The sequence below is a fragment of the Abramis brama genome, assembly GCF_963993115.1.
Source record: "Abramis brama genome assembly, chromosome: 4".
Classification (NCBI taxonomy): domain Eukaryota; kingdom Metazoa; phylum Chordata; class Actinopteri; order Cypriniformes; family Leuciscidae; genus Abramis; species Abramis brama.
The window spans coordinates 58,995,584-59,017,923 of record NC_139966.1 but is presented as its reverse complement, the minus strand read 5'-3'; the positions used below and the strand labels follow the sequence as shown (position 1 = coordinate 59,017,923).

Sequence of the window (22,340 nt, the reverse complement as noted above, 5' to 3'; positions counted from 1 at the left end):
CTATACAGTATGAATGTAATTGGACGTACTCATGATGTCATTATCATGTGATCTCAAATCCTCTCCCGAGGCATCATGGGATAGTAAAGTGTCCATCATATGCGCACTTCAGAATCTCACTATAGAAGTTCATCATCCGGGAGTTTTACTGGGAGTGTGTGAGTTCAGACGCAGCCCATGCTTTCGTGAATCATTAATATGACATAAACAGAAATGATGACATACTAATGTCATAATTATGAAAAAAAATAAAAATTTGACATACCAAGTCTAAATTGTAACTTTTTCCCTAATTTTGAGGGAATACCTTACTATTTCATAATTTCGATTTCCCAAAGCATGATTAATTTTTCTTATGTGGCAGAAATGGGCTTCAGTACACGAGCCTAGAAGAGACTTGCTGACCGGAGATCATAACACGTTTATGACTGAGCTGCACAGAAATGATCATAAACATGAATGGATCAAAGCACAAAACACCTCAAGTTACTACACACACATTCACCAACATGCTGCCAGAACCATGAATTAAAACCCAGACAATGTGACACACACACACTCACACCATCTCTCACACACACACTCACAGATACTCACACTCTCTCTCTCTCTCACTCACTCACACACACACACACACCTCTATAGAGGACTTTGCACTGTGGATGTCACTGATCTCAGAACTGTGGGTCGATTCTAGACTTCCTTCAGCTGAATTGATTTAATAGTTTAATATTTTCCATATTCCCTGACTCTGAATCCACACAGAGCGCGCGAAAGACTCATTAACAGTGAGTTTTATTCATTTCTATCACTGATTAACTCGAATCACCTGCAGCTGCAGGTGTGTCAAACTCTCAAGGACATAAAGACAAACACAATCAACACAATAAGAGTGGAAAATAATAAAATATAATAAAAAACACTGATAATTCACTACGTCAAGTTTAAAATGTGAATAAACTCACCGTTTCTCTCCTCAGCAGAAGATGTGAGGTAAATCTCTGCGTTTCTTTACTTCAGGGTTTAGTTTGGTCGAGTTTTTGTTTACTTCTCTTTGTGTGTCTTATATTAACATGACATAAATTATTTTAAGTTTTAGTTTAATTGAATTTAATCGAGTTTATCGATGTTTAATTCGTGTCTCGCATTTCGCGTCCGTCTCCCTCTGCCGCGCGCGCGCACATCTGAGCGTGTGCACGAGGGAAGCGCGAGTCCGGCGGAACGGATTTGCAAGATATTTAATTAAAACGACCAATTATTTTATCCAACTCTTTTTTTAACCTACACAAGATTTTGTTTTGCACAATAGGAAAATATGATTGCAATCGACAATCTGATAAATGATAAAAAAGCGACAAATTTGATTATTAATACATCTACTGTTTAGACGGATAAATAATAATATTTTCAAAATATGTACAAGTGAAGTGACTTCTAATCAATCAAAACAACGCGTTCCTGTAACGCAAACAGTGTATAAGGGTTTGAATCCCATGCAAGAACTGATCAAATGTATTTATCTGAACACTATGTATAACCCTCTCTCGCGCACATAATCAATATAGAGTTATTATTATTATGAGCTGATCTGCCTGATTCTGGATCAAGCCTGGGTTAGTAAACACATTTTGTGGCCACTGTAAAGGTCTGATGACAAAATGCTGCCATGAGTACAGTAGTGCTGTAATATACTGTAATATACATGTCTTTAATGTCATTATTTGCAATTAAATATGACATAAGGGTCTTAATTTATTATAATGAGAAATACCAATAAATGTGCATCAAATAACAGACGGATGTCTGCTGTTTCTGAAGAACACACTTAAACATGTTTAGCTGTAAACAGTGTGTGTGTGTGTGTGTGTGTATGTGTGTGGGTTCAGGAGAAAGAACAGATTCAACACAAACACACTGTAGATACAGGTCTGTTGTGACACACACACACACTCTCTCTCTCTCTCACACACACACACACACACACACACACTCACTCACTCACTCACTCACACACACAGCAGTGTCGTGTTGTTAATCTGAAATCCCAAATAAAGCATGTTTTGCTGCCGGTGTTCGTCTTCCGTCGGCCTTGAAGTGTCTCTGCTTCTGTTCTAATTCTAACCCAAACAAACCCGTCACAACCATTACACGTCTCACTCGCATCAGTAAACCGGTTCACACACACTAACCTGGGCTGAGTTTCACACAAGCATCGGAAGCATAAACTGTATATACAGTGAGGAAAATAAGTATTTGAACACCCTGCTATTTTGCAAGTTCTCCCACTTAGAAATCATGGAGGGGTCTGAAATTGTCATCGTAGGTGCATGTCCACTGTGAGAGACATAATCTAAAAAAAAAAAAATCCAGAAATCACAATGTATGATTTTTTAACTATTTATTTGTATGACACAGCTGCAAATAAGTATTTGAACACCTGAGAAAATCAATGTTAATATTTGGTACAGTAGCCTTTGTTTGCAATTACAGAGGTCAAACGTTTCCTGTAGTTTTTCACCAGGTTTGCACACACTGCAGGAGGGATTTTGGCCCACTCCTCCACACAGATCTTCTCTAGATCAGTCAGGTTTCTGGGCTGTCGCTGAGAAACACGGAGTTTGAGCTCCCTCCAAAGATTCTCTATTGGGTTTAGGTCTGGAGACTGGCTAGGCCACGCCAGAACCTTGATATGCTTCTTACAGAGCCACTCCTTGGTTATCCTGGCTGTGTGCTTCGGGTCATTGTCATGTTGGAAGACCCAGCCTCGACCCATCTTCAATGCTCTAACTGAGGGAAGGAGGTTGTTCCCCAAAATCTCGCAATACATGGCCCCGGTCATCCTCTCCTTAATACAGTGCAGTCGCCCTGTCCCATGTGCAGAAAAACACCCCCAAAGCATGATGCTACCACCCCCATGCTTCACAGTAGGGATGGTGTTCTTGGGATGGTACTCATCATTCTTCTTCCTCCAAACACGGTTAGTGGAATTATGACCAAAAAGTTCTATTTTGGTCTCATCTGACCACATGACTTTCTCCCATGACTCCTCTGGATCATCCAAATGGTCACTGGCAAACTTAAGACGGGCCTTGACATGTGCTGGTTTAAGCAGGGGAACCTTCCGTGCCATGCATGATTTCAAACCATGACGTCTTAGTGTATTACCAACAGTAACCTTGGAAACGGTGGTCCCAGCTCTTTTCAAGTCATTGACCAGCTCCTCCCGTGTAGTTCTGGGCTGATTTCTCACCTTTCTTAGGATCATTGAGACCCCACGAGGTGAGATCTTGCATGGAGCCCCAGTCCGAGGGAGATTGACAGTCATGTTTAGCTTCTTCCATTTTCTAATGATTGCTCCAACAGTGGACCTTTTTTCACCAAGCTGCTAGGCAATTTCCCCATAGCCCTTTCCAGCCTTGTGGAGGTGTACAATTTTGTCTCTAGTGTCTTTGGACAGCTCTTTGGTCTTGGCCATGTTAGTAGTTGGATTCTTACTGATTGTATGGGGTGGACAGGTGTCTTTATGCAGCTAACGACCTCAAACAGGTGCATCTAATTTAGGATAATAAATGGAGTGGAGGTGAACATTTTAAAGGCAGACTAACAGGTCTTCGAGGGTCAGAATTCTAGCTGATAGACAGGTGTTCAAATACTTATTTGCAGCTGTATCATACAAATAAATAGTTAAAAAATCATATATTGTGATTTCTGGATTTTTTTTTTTTAGATTATGTCTCTCACAGTGGACATGCACCTACGATGACAATTTCAGACCCCTCCATGATTTCCAAGTGGGAGAACTTGCAAAATAGCAGGGTGTTCAAATACTTATTTTCCTCACTGTATATATAAATGAACTAAATTAAAAACTTTTTTACAACAGAAATGAACCATCACTGAACGAACTCAAGCTGGACTGTGACACTATTTTATTCTAGCAACAAACTTTGTTGCATTATTCTCCTGTTGTCTCTGTAAAGCTGATTTGAAACACACTGTATAAATAAAGGTGACTTGACTTGAATGTTAGAGTCAGAGAAAGCTTTTAGTATGTTCTTCGAATCTTATTTGATTTCCGTCTTACTGATACTTTCTGCTGGTGTCTGTTTCCAAAACACAATCCTCAAACCTTAAACAACCCACAGCGTATCTACTGTACAAGCTCTGAAGAAACACACACTCTCTTGACCATGAGGATCAGAGTCAGTGTGAACAGAAGACAGAAACACACACACAGACACACACACACACACACACACACTCTCTTGACCCTGAGGATCAGAGTCAGTGTGAACAGAAGACAGAAACACACACACACACACACACACACACACACACACACACACACACACACACACACACACACTCTTGACCCTGAGGATCAGAGTCAGTGTGAACAGCAGACAGAAACACACACACACAGACACACACACACACACACTCTCTCTTGACCCTGAGGATCAGAGTCAGTGTGAACAGAAGACAGAAACACACACACACACAGACACACACACACACACACTCTCTTGACCCTGAGGATCAGAGTCAGTGTGAACAGAAGACAGAAACACACACACACACACAGAGATGCTGAACATCCATCATCTCTATCACAAAAAACTTAAACAATACAGGAATACTTTAAGAAAGAAAAAAGAACAAAACACAAAGTCAACTCCAATCCAAACACTTCTAAACACTGGAACACACTAAACTAATCTTACCATCCAGAGTGGAGATGTTTGGATAAACCGCTTCTCCAACCTCTTTAGTGAAATAAACACAAATCAGGAACAAAATGCCCTGAATGACAAACTAAGGGTTTTAGAAGAAACCATCAAAGATTAGCCGAACGCCTCGGACTCTCCAGACACTAGCCGAACGCCTCGGACTCTCCGGACTCCAGCCGAACGCCTCGGACTCTCCGGACTCCAGCAGAACGCCTCGGACTCTCCGGACTCCAGCCGAACGCCTCGGACTCTCCTGACACCAGCCGAACGCCTCGGACTCTCCGGACTCTAGCCGAACGCCTCGGACTCTCCAGAAACACTAGCAGAACGCCTCGGACTCTCCAGACTCCAGCCGAACGCCTCGGACTCTCCTGACACTAGCCGAACGCCTCGGACTCTCCGGACACCAGCCGAACGCCTCGGACTCTCCGGACTCCAGCCGAACGCCTCGGACTCTCCAGACTCCAGCCGAACGCCTCGGACTCTCCTGACACCAGCAGAACGCCTCGGACTCTCCGGACACTAGCCGAACGCCTCGGACTCTCCGGACACCAGCCGAACGCCTCGGACTCTCCGGACTCCAGCCGAACGCCTCGGACTCTCCAGACTCCAGCCGAACGCCTCGGACTCTCCTGACACCAGCAGAACGCCTCGGACTCTCCAGACACTAGCCAAACGCCTCGGACTCTCCTGACACCAGCAGAACGCCTCGGACTCTCCAGACACTAGCCGAACGCCTCGGACTCTCCGGACTCCAGCCGAACGCCTCGGACTCTCCGGACACCAGCCGAACGCCTCGGACTCTCCGGACTCCAGCCGAACGCCTCGGACTCTCCGGACACTAGCCGAACGCCTCGGACTCTCCGGACACCAGCCGAACGCCTCGGACTCTCCGGACTCCAGCCGAACGCCTCGGACTCTCCGGACACCAGCCGAACGCCTCGGACTCTCCGGACTCCAGCCGAACGCCTCGGACTCTCCTGACACCAGCAGAACGCCTCGGACTCTCCAGACTCTAGCAGAACGCCTCGGACTCTCCAGACACTAGCAGAACGCCTCGGACTTTCCGGACTCTAGCCGAACGCCTCGGACTTTCCGGACTCTAGCCGAACGCCTCGGACTCTCCAGACTCTAGCCGAACGCCTTGGACTCTCCAGACACTAGCAGAACTCTTGGACACAATACAAACCCTGAAATCACAAAAAGCCTGTGGTATCGATGGCATCCGAAATGAAATGATTAAATACACAGACCACAGATTCAAATTAGCCATTCTCAAGCTCTTCAACATCATCCTGAGTTTAGGTTTATTCCCCAACGTCTGGAACAAAGGTCTCATTACTCCAATCCATAAAAACGGAGACAGATTTGACCCTAATAACTACCGTGGTAAATGTGTAAACTTTACCACCCTAACCCTAAACCACAGACTAGCCAGGACAGAACTACCAACACACTCACTATATGCCTAGAGACACTTTTATTAAGTTTTATTTTTATTATTAATATTATTTTATTCATATTGTATAGTGTTATTAATTTTAAGATTTCTAAAATTTGAAGATTTTTAAAGATAAGATTTCTTTCACCATGCCAATAAAGCTATTTGAATCTTGAAACTTGACAGACATACACACACACAAAGAGAGAGTGAGAGACACACACACACACACAGAGAGAGAGAGAGAGAGAGAGAGAGAGAGAGAGAGACACAGACAGAGAGAGAGAGAGACACACACACAGAGAGAGACACACACACACACAAACACACACACACACACACACACACACACACAGATCTCCCATTGCTCATCGCATCTCTTCTGCATAGAGAACAAAGACAAAAGAGGTTGTCATGACGACGGCCTGTGTTTCTGAGGCGTTTATTCATGGTTTCTGTGCAGCGGCTCCACGTGACAGACCAGCGCCAGAGACTGAGCTCGCGGACCGAGAACAGAAGCGGCGCGTTCACGCAGAGGACGAGCGTGAACCTCCTCCTTCACAGGGCTCAGTACATGTGCAAGAAGAAAGGAACTTAAAGACTTTAAAATGTATTTTTCAGATTTTAATAAACAAGTCACAAAGCAGGTTGTTGGTAAATGAAGGGTTAAGCAGAGAGATCGACTCCCCGGTCTGAAGATGGAGAACAGTGTTAATATTGTTCTGCAAAACACAGTTCATTTCCTTCCTTTCATTCACACTTTCTGCTGCCGTCCGTGTTTCCAGAGCACTGAAGAAACTACAGAGACATCTAATGACTTCTGACTCAATCACCTCTGAGGATACTGACATGAGCTTTTACATTTACATGCATCAATTTATGCATTTTTAGTTATGCATGTATTTATTATCTGGGTAGATGTTTCTGTACGGCTGATGTTTCAATATTAAAACCTGAAATCATAAACACTGATCAGGGAACATGAACAAGCATTGAGTTTCCCATGTTTGATGCTCTGTGTGTTTATCAGTGAATAAAAGCCTAAAGTAAATCAGCTGATGATATAAAGTGAAGGGGTCTCTTCAGAAGCCTTTGATTAAAGGGTTTATTTCAGCATCTCTTTATAAAGAGTTTAGGCTGAACACACACTCACTGGAGGGACAGAAATCTCTGATTCGATAAAAACATCTTCATTTGTTCTGAAGATGAACGTCTCATGGGTTTGAACGACACGAGGAAGAGCAAATGATGACAGAACTTGTGTCTGTGTTTGATCTGAAGACAAACGCAACCCTGCTGTAGAAAATCCTTCATCCACAATGATCAGAGTTGAATCTACGACAGAATGACGTTGACCTCGGCTAGCTTCGCGGCGGGGCGTCTGGGTTTGCTCTCACGCGTGTGGACCCTGGTGTGGTTCTTGAGTTTAGCGGCGCTAGCGAAGGCTTTGGGACAGTATCCGCAGGCGTAGGGCCGCTGGTCGGAGTGTGTGCGTCGGTGTCGTGCTAACTCCGACGAGCTACGGAACCGGCGCGGGCACGCGGTGCAGGGGAACGGCCTCTCGCCGGTGTGTGTGCGCTCGTGTAGCGCTAGCTCGGCGCCGGTGAGGAACGTGCGCTCGCAGTGTGTGCAGGCGTAGGGCCGCTCGCCCGTGTGGATCAGGTGGTGTCGGGTCAGTGCAAAGGCCTTAGCGAACATCTTCCCACAGTAGCGGCAGGGGAATGGGCGTGCGCCACTGTGCGCTAGCAGATGCTCCTGAAGCGAACGCTTGAACTTGAAGGCTTTGCTACACTGCGGGCAGGCGTGCGGGCGCGCGTCGGCGTGCGTCTTGTCGTGTTTGATGAGCTCGCCGAGCGAGAGAAAGCGTTTGCCGCAGTGCGAGCACAGGTAAGGTCTCTCGCCCGTGTGCATGCGCTCGTGACGCCGCAGGATCGAGACCTGCGTGAAGCTCTTGCTACAGTGCGGACACACAAACGGGCGCTCGCCAGTGTGTGTGCTCATGTGTTTCTGAAGCCCAGAGCGAAGCCCGAAGCGTTTCCCGCAGAGAGAACACTGATGCGGGCGCTCGCCGGTGTGTGTTAGCTGGTGCCGCCTCACGTCGCTACGCCGCGTGAAGGTTTTCTCGCACTGCGGGCACTTGAACTGGCAGCGTCTGCGGTGGCTCTGCCGGTGAGCGGATCTCAGGATCAGTGTGTCGAAGCCCTCGCCGCACTGCTCGCAGCGGTAGGTGTGTGTGGCGCTGTGGCTCCGCCGGTGCATAGCGAGCGCGGCGGGATTAGCGCTAGCGTCTCCGCAGATGGAGCAGTAGTGCGGCGGCTCGCCCGCGTGGCTCCTCTTGTGGTGCGCCGTTAGCTCGCGCAGGTTAGCGAAGGTGCTCTGGCACTCGCGGCAGGTGAAGCTAGCCTCGCCGTGGATCTTGCGACAGTGTTTGGTCAAGTCCCAGGCGTGCTGGAAGGTCTTCTGGCACTGCGCGCAATGGAACGGGCGCTCGCCGGTGTGTGTTAGCTGGTGCCGCTGCACGTCTGAGCGCCGCGTGAACTTGCGCCCGCAGGTGGAGCACGCGTGACGAGCGCGAGGGTTGTCGGCGGCCGCCGGCTCGGTTCTGCTGGTTCTCCGTGGGCGGGACGGGCCGCTGGAAGCTTCTGGAGCGTCAGAGGCGTCTGTGAGAAACATCAGAGAGAAATACTGACATTGTGATGGACTCAGAGTTAAAGCTGCACTCTAGTGTTGTCGAAAGTGCCGACTTCGGTACCAAGTCGGTCCTGAAATTTAAAAACTGTGAGGCTTTGAGCGCTGTTGAGCGGAAGGGTTAGCCCTGTGTTCCTGTGTTGGCCATTGTGTTCACGCGCTCATCAGATTGTCTGTGATTGGCTACATCTAATCAAGTTGGGTTCTACATTTGAAGTTGATAGAAAGGGAAGAGGTTTTAGGGTAGCTTTCGAATGAAGCCCCATTTATGATGATTACTAAAATTTGTGCTAATAACAGTCCCGCTAAAGAGATTTTTTGTTAAAATCAGGTTAAACATTGATTTATCACAGCGATCTGGTCGTGTTCTTGAATGATTGTTGTCGTTCTTCACTAGTAGCTCTAGCGGTAAATCATTTTAAACTAGTGAAAGCACAACTCTCTCACCTTTACAGTCTCCATGTGGCGTGAGGGCACTCCTGAAACGAAAAAAATATTTACATTTAATCATGTAGCAGACGCTCCAAATGAGGAGAACAACAGAAGCAGTGAAACTAACAGTAGGACAACAATATGCAAGTGCTGTGACCCTTCCCAGTTTAGTCTTACACATTAAAAAAAATAATGTTTCATAGATATAGAATAGATGAGAAGAGAAAATAAAGTGTTAGTATTAGTGGATCAAGTGTTGCTGAAAATATGCTAGAATATCTTGAAAAAAATGTTTGTGTGAGGGTTTGAGTCTCCATCATCTGCACGTCACTCACCGCTCCTCCGCGCGGCTCTCCGGTTCGACGGATGCGGGTCGTTCCGGTGTTTTCACGTCCGTGGACTCTGTAGTTTTCCTCGGCCTTCCTCGCCCTCTCCGCACCGGGGGTTTCTGGGTAACGTCTGACACGGGCGCCGTGGCTTCCTGCGGTGTTATGATGTCACTTCCTGCGTCAGGCGTGCGTGTCTGGTCCTCGGGGTCCGGCTGGATGGGTTGGTCAGGCGTGGAGGGCTCGGCTCGGGCCTCGTGTGGAGCGTCAGGGAGGAGCTCGGGATCTTCACCCGGTCCCACAGGAGGGTCTTCACTCGGGGAAGGCTCGTCCTCCAGCAGCTCCACCTCCTCCATCTTCTGCTCCTCCTCATGGCTGCTCAGCTCCACCTCCTCCATCTTCTGCTCCTCCTCATGGCTGCTCAGCTCCACCTCCTCCATCTTCTGCTCCTCCTCATGGCTGCTCAGCTCCACCTCGGTGTAGTCGGTGATGATGATGGAGTCGGGCTGGACGAACAGCACCTGATCCGAGGCCAGATCCGCCCGAGCCGACGGAGGGACTGAGAGCGAAGACATGATGCAGTCGCCGGAGGAGCGAGGAGCAGCGCCTGAGAGAGAACACAATACACACACACACACACACACACACTCACAACCAGTGATGGGAATACTTTCTTCAGTAACGAGTAATCAAACGAATGACTGTTTCCCCCGTTACAACGCTGTTACCGTTACTGACAATAAAACGCGGCATTACTTGAGCTCACTCTCTCAGCCATAGGACCTGCAACGTGTGTGTGTGTGTGTGTGTGTGTTTATGAGGCAAACGCCGCGAGCACGTGAGAGAGATGCCCGAGCGTTACACAGTTTGTTTATAAATAAATGACACATTCAGCATTAGAATGACCTCTGTAGATTATTGGTATCATCTGCAACGTTTTAATTAGTTTACATGGCTATAAAACTAAAATCTAAAAATAACCTGCAGGGAACGTTGCCAGGAAACATCTTTGTTTGACCGGTTGTGAACACATTCGGGTGAATAACGTCTGATGATGACGTCCTCTGTAGGTTATAAAAATAAAACCCAAAAATATTATATTTTATTATTATTATTATTTATTTTTGGTACATTTCTTAAGGAGCATAATTTATTTTTAGCCTTGTTTGTTGGCCAGTTGTGGTCTGTGCAATAAATATTAAAAGTTCTAAACCATCTATTGTGTTTTATTGTTGCACTATTAGTAATAATAATATATTGAATTGAATGTCTCTCACATTGTCCCACAGCAACATTAAAATAGTGTAGATTACTGTACAATGTTTTATTATAATAATTTATTCTATTTAGTGTCTATTTCATTTATTAAACATATTTAATATTGGGGGCATCCAAGTTATTTGACACATTTTATTTATTTATTTTTAAAGAAACAATAGTAATAAGTTACTTTTATAATGATGTAACTCAGTTACTAACTTGTGTGAAATAACTAGTAACTATAACTAATTACTTCTTTAAAGTAAAATGCCCAACACTGCTCACAAGACTTGAGCTTCCATTCCTTTCATTACATTACATGAAAAATACTTTAAATAAAGCATTTATTCATCTTACTGTTCATTTCAGAGTTTACTAATACATTATAAAACAAACTGCAGTGAACAGTAAATCTTTCTGTGATACAAACCGGTAAGTTTATGATTACGATAATAAACTAAGTTTGCAACATTAAGCAGCTTAACGGACTGTGTTTGTCCAGCTAAAACACCTGGAAACTAATGAATTCAAGTGACAGATCGAGTCCCGGCGTTAAAAATAAAGTGCTATAAAGACGAAATGGCTCTATTGCACATTCATCTTAAAACTATGAATATAACTCTTGTACATATGACTAAAGCACAAATAAAACAGAAGTGTGTTTGCCTGTCTGCCAGCTGTGTGTGTCTGTGCTGAAGAGCCGGTGCTGCTGCAGGAGGAGGCGCAGGTCGCTCGGGTTGGTGCGCATGCAGTCCTCCAGGCCAGCGGGGGCAGGAGAGAGCCACGACACTGTCTGAGTGCAGAGAGACAGAGAGACAGAGAGAGAGAGAATGAACACAAAGGTTCGGTGTGTCATTTCTGTGGCACCAAACCAAATCACAGTCTGTTAGTTTGAGCCGAACGCACAACACAGGTTCAGTTTGGGGTGGAAAGTGTTTAAAGTCACAGTGAAAACACAATGGACAATTATACAGTAGTTGCAGTGTTTATTCTAGATGATTTATTGGTGCACATCATCATTAGTGTTAATAATCTTGAATCAGAATAAGTTCCTCTTGCAGCGTCTCTTCTCTTCTCTGATGATGTGGGCGGGGCAACCTGTCACTCACATGAGATCAGCCAATAGCAAACCACAACCATCCAATCAATTCCACACAGACACAATCAAGCCCCGCCCACATGTGTTTTTGTTCCTGAAGCGTTTTGCTCGGATATACGACACAACAGAGGAGAAAAGACGAGTGTAACTTCCCTAACTTCCCCATGCCGACTTTAAAATATGTTTGAAAGCTTTTCACAAGATTTAATATCTGGTTATAGTAGTATCTGTGAAAGAGTCTGCACCTTCTTCAAGTCTGGCACAGGAAGCAGTTTCTCCAGGCTGGAGAGCAGATCCCACATCACTTCCTTCAGCGCCGTGTCGAACCCAGCGCCGTATTCCACAGGAAACACTTCCTGTGTGAGAGACACAGACAGGATGTTCACACACACACACACACACACTCACACACACACAAGCAGAGATCAGTGAAGGATTAACCTGATGTGTGTCTAACCTGGAAGAAATAAGCTTTCTCAACCGGGTCTTTCAGCAGCGCCAGAACCAAAGCTTTGAAATTAGTGACGCAGGTTCTCAAATCAGCATCAGGAGCCTGAACACAAACCACAAAACACCATTATTACTGATCAGATGAGAGAAAACATCAACTGAATAATAACAGTAGAATCTTTACAGAAGAATTCGTCTCTTATCTGATGAAGTTTGCTTCACTGATTCTGTTTATTACTGTGAAGCTGCTTTGAAATGATCTGTACTGTATAAAGCTGACTCGACTTCAGTGTAATAATACAGTTAAATACTGCCTGAACTGAATCCACATGCACTTCCTCTACAGGGTTACAGTTAGTGTATAGTATATAAGGTTAGTGTATAGGGTTAGTGTATAGTATATAAGGTTAGTCTTGTACCGGCTGTCCAGGCGCCACGTCTGGAAGATGGAGTTTGTCCAGATGAGCCTGAATGTTCCTGAGATCCACCGGACCGCGACACAACTCCAGAACCATCTACAACACAACAACACACAGTCACAGTCACAGTCAGACATACAGTAACACACACAGTGAGAAACACAGTCAGACACAAATTCAGAGACACAGTCACACTCACAGTCAGAGACACACACACACACACACACACACACACAGTCAGACACAGTCACAGTTAGACACAGAGTCAGACTCAGTCACACACACAGTCAGACACACAGTCACAGTCAGACTCACAGTCACACACACAGTCAGACACACAGTCACAGTCAGACTCACAGTCACAGTCAGACTCACAGTCACACACACAGTCACACACACAGTCACACACACAGTCACAGTCAGAGACACAGTCAGACACACATACACAGTCAGACTCACAGTCACACACACACAGTCAGACACACAGTCACAGTAAGACTCAGTCACACACACAGTCAGACACACATACACAGTCAGACTCAGTCACACACACACAGTCACAGTAAGACTCAGTCACACACAGTCAGACACACAGTCACAGTCACAGTCACACACACACACACACACACACACACACACAGTCAGACACACAGTCACAGTAAGACTCACAGTCACACACAGTCAGACACAGTCACACACACACACACACACAGTCAGACTCACAGTCACACACACACACACACACACACACACACACACACACACACAGTCAGACACACAGTCACAGTAAGACTCAGTCACACACAGTCAGACACACAGTCACACACAGTCAGACACACAGTCACACACACAGTCAGAGACACAGTCACAGTAAGACTCACATCACACAGTCAGACACACACATACACAGTCAGACTCAGTCCAGGGTTTTTCCTACATTGAAAATTTTTTGGCGGCCGCCAAAACGATTTTTTGTCCCGCCAAAGCCTTATTTGATCTGTAATTGGGTTTTGTGAGTGAAGCAGGCTACTGACGGAGTGACGGAGAGAACGATCACAGCGCCCCACCCCCGCGCGCGCACTCTCCGTCTTCAGTTCTGGCTCTCTCCCTCACATCAAAATCAACTTATCCTAAAGGTCGGAAGACCGAATCCATGTTTCACGTGGTGCATTCGGAGAATATTTTTGCTGAATTAGCGCTGGGTGTGAATTGCAGTCAAAAAAAAAGTTGCCTTATCTTCTCTTACAACTTGTGACAAGCATTCCGCACATGTGAATCGGTGTATAACAAATCATTACTAGGGGTGTAACGATACACGTATTCGTATTGAACCGTTCGGTACGAGGCTTTCGTTTCGGTTTTCGGTACGCATTTTCAAACCGAACGGTTCGTTGGACTTTTTTTCCTGCCGACCAAAATTTCGTTATTTCAAGCGTTGCGCGTGGCAAGCGCGCTCATGACACCGGCACGACCACAACATTGCCCAACATCAAATGGCAAACGTAGCCTAATGCAAGCGGAACGAAACTGCGGAAAAAAGGACCGTTTATCAGTTTGAACCTATTTTTTACAGTCTATGGTTTGAACCAAAGCAGCGCGAGCCGATCTTGATCAACCGACATTGTTACTACACAGCGCTAATAAGAGATCCAGTAAAGAAAGCATTTTAATTCGCCACAGAAGTAATAACATCGCTGCGAGATCTAGTGAGAAACATTCACATTTCTCCGTTATTAACAGATCAAATATCGCTGACGTGGAAACCAGGAGAAACATTGTGCCATGAATGAACTATCCAGTGTCCACAGATCAGCAACATTCACCATGGATTTACTGTAGTAACTGCAACCATGGAAGTTTGGCAGGAATAGTAGGCTATAATGCCTTCAAGTAACATTACGTCGGTTTTATTTTGACATTATGAATACAATTGCTGCCCTCAAATGTTAATCTGAACTAAAATAAACCTTTGTTTATAACTACTACAATATTAAATTTCATTTTTTCCAAGGAGCTGTTTTGTTTTATATGCTCCTAAGAAGAGTCAATTATAGCTCCAGAATTGCTCAAAGTAAAAAAAAAAAAAATCATACTTTATGATGTTAGTTTTAATAAAAAAAAAAAAAAAAGAATAAAAAAAATTAAATCAAGGAAATTTCTCTGGCATTTCTTTCTTTTTGCTGTATCAAACCGTACTGAACCGTGACACAAGTGTATCGTATCGAACCGAACCATGAATTTTGTGAACCGTTACACCCCTAATCATTACTTAGAAGAACATACACATCTGAAATGAGAAAGTAAGTGTGCTTACCTCATTTAGCAAGAGTGTTTAGTAAAATTTAGCCTTAATAATCCACAGTAGCCTGACAGTGATCGTTTTTTCAGGAATAAATAGGATAAGCAAAAAAAATCACAAACTGTTTCTTTGTATTTATTTTAAATTTAACATTTATTGTCAATATTGGGCTTGCGGATCATGTGGGTACTAGGGTACTCTTTGCTGTGTGTGGATGACCATGTCGGTCAGCCACCACCGAAGACCAATTTTGACCCAGGAAAAACCCTGCAGTCACACACACACACAGTCAGACACACAGTCACAGTCAGACTCACAGTCACACACACAGTCAGACACAGTCACAGTCAGACACAGTCACAGTCAGACTCACAGTCACAGTCAGACTCACAGTCAGACTCACAGTCACACACACAGTCACACACACACACACACACACACACACACACACACACACAGTCAGACACACAGTCACAGTCAGACTCACAGTCACACACACAGTCAGACACAGTCACAGTCAGACACAGTCACAGTCAGACACAGTCACAGTCAGACACAGTCACAGTCAGACTCACAGTCACAGTCAGACTCAGTCAGACTCACAGTCACACACACAGTCACACACACAGTCACAGTCAGAGACACAGTCAGACACACATACACAGTCAGACTCACAGTCAGACACACAGTCACAGTAAGACTCAGTCACACACAGTCACACACACAGTCAGACACACAGTCAGACACAGTCAGACACACAGTCAGACACACAGTCACAGTAAGACTCACATCACACACACAGTCAGACACACATACACAGTCAGACTCAGTCACACACACACACACACAGTCAGACACACAGTCACAGTAAGACTCACATCACACACACACAGTCAGACACACATGCACAGTCAGACTCACAGTCACACACACACACACACACACACACACACACAGTCAGACACAGTCACAGTAAGACTCACAGTCACACACAGTCACACTCAGTCACACACACACACACACACACACACACAGTCAGAGACAGTCACAGTCAGACTCACAGTCTCACACACACACACACACACACAGTCAGAGACAGTCACAGTCAGACTCACAGTCACACTCACACACACACACACACACACACACACAGTCAGACACAGTCACAGTAAGACTCACAGTCACACACACAGTCAGACACACATACACAGTCAGACTCAGTCACACACACACAGTCAGACACACAGTCACAGTAAGACTCAGTCACACACACACACAGTCACAGTCAGACTCAGTCAAACACACAGTCAGACACACAGACTCACAATCAGACACACATACACAGTCAGACTCACAGTCACACACACATATACAGTCAGACTCACAGTCACACACACAGTCAGACTCAGTCACACACACAGTCAGAGACACAGTCAGACAGTCACAGTCAGACACACAGTCACAGTCAGACTCACAGTCACACACACACACAGTCAGACACACAGTCACAGTAAGACTCAGTCACACACATACACAGTCAGACTCACAGTCACACACACAGTCAGACACACATATACAGTCAGACTCACAGTCACACACACAGTCAGACTCAGTCACACACACAGTCAGAGACACAGTCAGACAGTCACAGTCAGACACACAGTCACAGTCAGACTCACAGTCACACACACACAGTCAGACACACAGTCACAGTAAGACTCAGTCACACACATACACAGTCAGACTCACAGTCACACACACAGTCAGACACAGTCACAGTCAGACACAGTCAGACTCAGTCACACACACAGTCAGACACAGTCACAGTCAGACACACAGTCACAGTCATACTCACAGTCACACACACACAGTCAGACACAGTCACAGTAAGACTCACAGTCAGAGACACAGTCACAGTCAGACACAGTCCCACACACAGTCACACACACAGTCAGAGACACAGTCAGACACACAGTCAGACACACAGTCAGACACACAGTCAGACACACAGTCAGACACACATACACAGACTCACAATCAGACACACATACACAGTCAGACTCACAGTCACACACACAGTCAGACACACATATACAGTCAGACTCACAGTCACACACACAGTCAGACACAGTCACAGTAAGACTCACAGTCACACACACAGTCAGAGACACAGTCAGACAGTCACAGTCAGACACACAGTCACAGTCAGACTCAGTCACACACACACACACACACACACACACACACACAGTCAGACACACATACACAGTCAGACTCACAGTCACACACACAGTCACAGTAAGACTCAGTCACACACACAGTCAGACACATACACAGTCAGACTCACAGTCACACACACAGTCAGACACACATACACAGTCAAACTCAGTCACACACACACACACACACAGTCAGACACAGTCACAGTAAGACTCACAGTCACAGTCAGACACAGTCACACACACAGTCAGAGACACAGTCACAGTCAGACACACAGTCAGACACACAGTCAGACACACAGTCAGACACAGTCACACACACAGTCACACACACAGTCACACACACAGTCAGAGACACAGTCAGACACACAGTCACACACACAGTCACACACACAGTCAGAGACACAGTCAGAGACACAGTCACACACACAGTCAGAGACACAGTCAGACACACAGTCAGACACACAGTCACAGTCAGACTCACAGTCACACACACACACACACACACACACACAGTCACAGTAAGACTCAGTCACACACACACACAGTCAGACACACATACACAGTCAGACTCACAGTCACACACACAGTCACACAGTCACAGTAAGACTCAGTCACACACACAGTCAGACACACATACACAGTCAGACTCACAATCACACACACAGTCAGACACACATACACAGTCAAACTCAGTCACACACACAGTCAGACACACAGTCACAGTCAGACTCACAGTCACAGTCAGACACAGTCACACACACAGTCAGAGACACAGTCACAGTCAGACACACAGTCAGACACACAGTCAGACACACAGTCAGACACACAGTCAGACACACAGTCAGACACACAGTCAGAGACAGTCACAGTCAGACTCACAGTCACAGTCACACACACACACACACACACACACACACAGTCAGACACACAGTCACAGTAAGACTCAGTCACACACATACACAGTCAGACTCACAGTCACACACACAGTCAGACACAGTCACAGTCAGACACAGTCAGACTCAGTCACACACACAGTCAGACACAGTCACAGTCAGACACACAGTCACAGTCAGACTCACAGTCACACACACACAGTCAGACACAGTCACAGTAAGACTCACAGTCAGAGACACAGTCACAGTCAGACACACAGTCAGACACACAGTCAGACACACAGTCAGACACACAGTCAGACACACAGTCAGACAGTCACACACACAGTCAGACAAACAGTCAGACACACAGTCAGACACACAGTCAGAGACAGTCACAGTCAGACTCACAGTCACACACACACACACACACACACACACACACACACACACAGTCAGACACACAGTCACAGTAAGACTCAGTCACACACATACACAGTCAGACTCACAGTCACACACACAGTCAGACACAGTCACAGTCAGACACAGTCAGACTCAGTCACACACACAGTCAGACACAGTCACACACACAGTCACAGTCAGACTCACAGTCACACACACACAGTCAGACACAGTCACAGTAAGACTCACAGTCAGAGACACAGTCACAGTCAGACACAGTCCCACACACAGTCACACACACAGTCAGAGACACAGTCAGAGACACAGTCAGAGACACAGTCAGAGACACAGTCAGAGACACAGTCAGACACACACACACAGTCAGACACACACACAGTCAGACACACACACAGTCAGACACAGTCACAGTAAGACTCAGTCACACACAGTCAGACACACATACACAGACTCACAATCAGACACACATACACAGTCAGACTCACAGTCACACACACAGTCAGACACAGTCACAGTAATACTCAGTCACACACACAGTCAGACACACATATACAGTCAGACTCACAGTCACACACACAGTCAGACACAGTCACAGTAAGACTCACAGTCACACACACAGTCAGAGACACAGTCAGACAGTCACAGTCAGACACACAGTCACAGTCAGACTCAGTCACACACACACACACACACACACACACAGTCAGACACACATACACAGTCAGACTCACAGTCACACACAGTCACAGTAAGACTCAGTCACACACAGTCAGACACACATACACAGTCAGACTCACAGTCACACACACAGTCAGACACACATACACAGTCAAACTCAGTCACACACACACACACAGTCAGACACAGTCACAGTAAGACTCACAGTCACAGTCAGACACAGTCACACACACAGTCAGAGACACAGTCACAGTCAGACACACAGTCAGACACACAGTCACACACACAGTCACACACACAGTCACACACACAGTCAGAGACACAGTCACACACACAGTCACACACACAGTCACACACACAGTCAGACACACAGTCACACACACAGTCAGAGACACAGTCAGACACACAGTCAGACACACAGTCAGACACACAGTCAGACACACAGTCAGACACACAGTCACAGTCAGACTCACAGTCACACACACACACACACACACACACACAGTCACAGTAAGACTCAGTCACACACACACACACACACAGTCAGACACACATACACAGTCAGACTCACAGTCACACACACAGTCACACAGTCACAGTAAGACTCAGTCACACACACAGTCAGACACACATACACAGTCAGACTCACAATCACACACACAGTCAGACACACATACACAGTCAAACTCAGTCACACACACAGTCAGACACACAGTCACAGTCAGACTCACAGTCACAGTCAGACACAGTCACACACACAGTCAGAGACACAGTCACAGTCAGACACACAGTCAGACACACAGTCAGACACACAGTCAGACACACAGTCAGACACACAGTCAGACACACAGTCAGACACACAGTCAGACAAACAGTCAGACACACAGTCAGACACACAGTCAGACACACAGTCAGACACACAGTCAGAGACAGTCACAGTCAGACTCACAGTCACACACACACAGTCAGACACACAGTCACAGTAAGACTCACAGTCACACACACAGTCACACAGTTATAGTAAGACTCACAGTCACACACACAGTCAGACACAGTCACAGTAAGACTCACAGTCACAGTCAGACACAGTCAGACACACAGTCAGAGACACAGTCACAGTCAGACACACAGTCAGACACACAGTCACAGTCAGACACAGTCAGACACACAGTCAGACACACACAGTCACACACACACAGTCACACACACACAGTCACACACACACAGTCACAGTCAGACACACAGTCAGACACACAGTCAGACACACAGTCAGACACACAGTCAGACACACAGTCAGACACACAGTCACAGTCAGACACACAGTCACACACACACACACATTGTGTGACATACTGACCCGCGCTCTCAGGCCCAGCATCAGCTGTGTTCTCCGCCTGTATCCCAGCACCTCCGGCAGCGTCTCCGTCACCATCGACACAAACTCCTCCAGCTTCCCATAATGCACCAGGCTCTTCTGCTGCAGCACCTGCCACATGAAGGCAGACATGAGGTGTAGAGGAGGAACCAGCAAACGCAGAGACGCCAGGGGGAGCCCGCCTGTGGACACACACACACAGTCACACACATTCAGAATCAGGCACACACACACACACACACACACACACACACACACAGTCGTCAGTCAGTCACACACATTCAGAATCAGACACACACACACACACACACACACATTCAGAGTCAGACACACACAGTGTTAAAACTTCAATTACGGGAGAGCCAGAAGAGGATCACAGAATCATCTATTGCAGTTAAGTTGTAAAATGTATCAGAAGTCACTGAAATCTGCTTACAAAAGTCTCCAGTTCTGTAATACAGTTACAGAACAAAGAAAGTTTCAGGTCCAAGATTACAAAAAGGACAATGTAGAAGAAATAGCAGTTGAGATTTTAATAGACAAACAAACGTTTTTTATGTCACGTGACTCCCTGCAAGTATAACACAAACACAAACACACACACACACACTCACTCACTCACTCACTCACTCACTCACTCACTCACTCACACACACACACACACACACACACACACACACACACACACACACACACACACACACGGTCTGCGCTGATGAGCGCAACAATGATCCGCTTTAATGATCCGTCAGTGAAACTGCACGCGCTGCTTCTGAATATAATTCTGCCGCAGTTTGAATGATGACTCATCACGGCCCTGAACTCTGACCTTTAGTTTCAGTAAAATCAGATAATTGTGATTTATTTACCTGTGTTTGTGATTTCAGCGCAGTTTTCTTCGTCCATAGGGAATGTTGTTGAAGCTTTACAGTGAGTTAGGCTCCGTGCGTGACGTCACATCCGGTCTGAAATACTTAAAATAAAAGCGCCGCGATGCGACAAAACCGCGCAAGAGTCTTTTAAAATCAATATGAATATTAGTAATAATGAAAATGAGAAGAAGATGAGGTTTTATATATTTTCTTATCCTCTTTTTTAATTGTAAAGAATTCCGTGGGCAACAAAGTTGTTATATAATAATATAAATAAATAAAAGATGAAGAAAAAGGAGTATATATATAACGCCTAAGAATATATATGTGTGTGTGTGTGTGTGTGTGTGTGTGTGTCTGTGTGGCTCACATGATATGCGTGTAAACAACACACATTAGTATTAGTGTGTTTTTGTGTGTGAAGAGAATCCTCTGTTTCTTTTCTTACATTTATTTATTTATACGGCTATACTGGCATCTAGTGGCGAAACGATAGTATTACATATATTTCTCCCACTGCCTTACATGCACTGGACTTCAAACACATTTGCTCTGTTAACACTGTATTAATGAAAAATAAAATGAAATGTGTTTTATATAAACTACCCTAACGAATTTATATAGAAATAAATTGTGTATAATTTAAAGTTGAACATGTATTCCTCAAACTATTTTCCTCAAACCTAAATCCGTTTATATTTACAATTTAAAACAATTTATATTTACAGCCTGGTTGATTCAGAAGCTTTTCATGTCT

General features: G+C 45.5%; 2 protein-coding genes across 2 annotated transcripts in view; both read right to left on the bottom strand.

Moving 5' to 3' along the window:
- Nucleotides 1-1,191, bottom strand: part of prr5b (proline rich 5b (renal)) — a 23,429-nt gene extending 22,238 nt beyond the window's left edge. The window contains exon 1 of the mRNA XM_084111041.1: nucleotides 966-1,191. The gene's annotated coding sequence lies outside the window, so the exon portion shown is untranslated. The remainder of the gene's footprint in view (nucleotides 1-965) is intronic.
- Nucleotides 1,192-6,591: 5,400 nt separating this feature from the next.
- LOC311080972 (uncharacterized protein) lies at nucleotides 6,592-21,695 on the bottom strand. Its single transcript, XM_084111288.1, has 9 exons — nucleotides 21,581-21,695; nucleotides 20,694-20,893; nucleotides 12,846-12,941; nucleotides 12,434-12,529; nucleotides 12,222-12,332; nucleotides 11,544-11,670; nucleotides 9,627-10,224; nucleotides 9,307-9,338; nucleotides 6,592-8,831 (listed from the first exon to the last, which is right to left on the bottom strand). The coding sequence occupies exons 1-9, from the start codon at nucleotides 21,615-21,617 to the stop codon at nucleotides 7,507-7,509; spliced, it is 2,622 nt and encodes an 873-aa protein (XP_083967414.1). The 5' UTR covers nucleotides 21,618-21,695; the 3' UTR covers nucleotides 6,592-7,506.
- Nucleotides 21,696-22,340: the final 645 nt, after the last annotated feature.

Excerpts from the sequence above, each read along its gene's own strand:
- LOC311080972 (XM_084111288.1), bottom strand. The coding sequence starts at position 21,617 with ATGGACGAAGAAAACTGCGCTGAAATCACAAACACAG. Across the intron at positions 20,894-21,580 it reads CGCTGAAATCACAAACACAG|GCGGGCTCCCCCTGGCGTCT; the intron begins GTAAATAAATCA and ends GTGTGTCCACAG. Across the intron at positions 12,530-12,845 it reads ACGTGGCGCCTGGACAGCCG|GCTCCTGATGCTGATTTGAG; the intron begins GTACAAGACTAA and ends GTTTGTGTTCAG.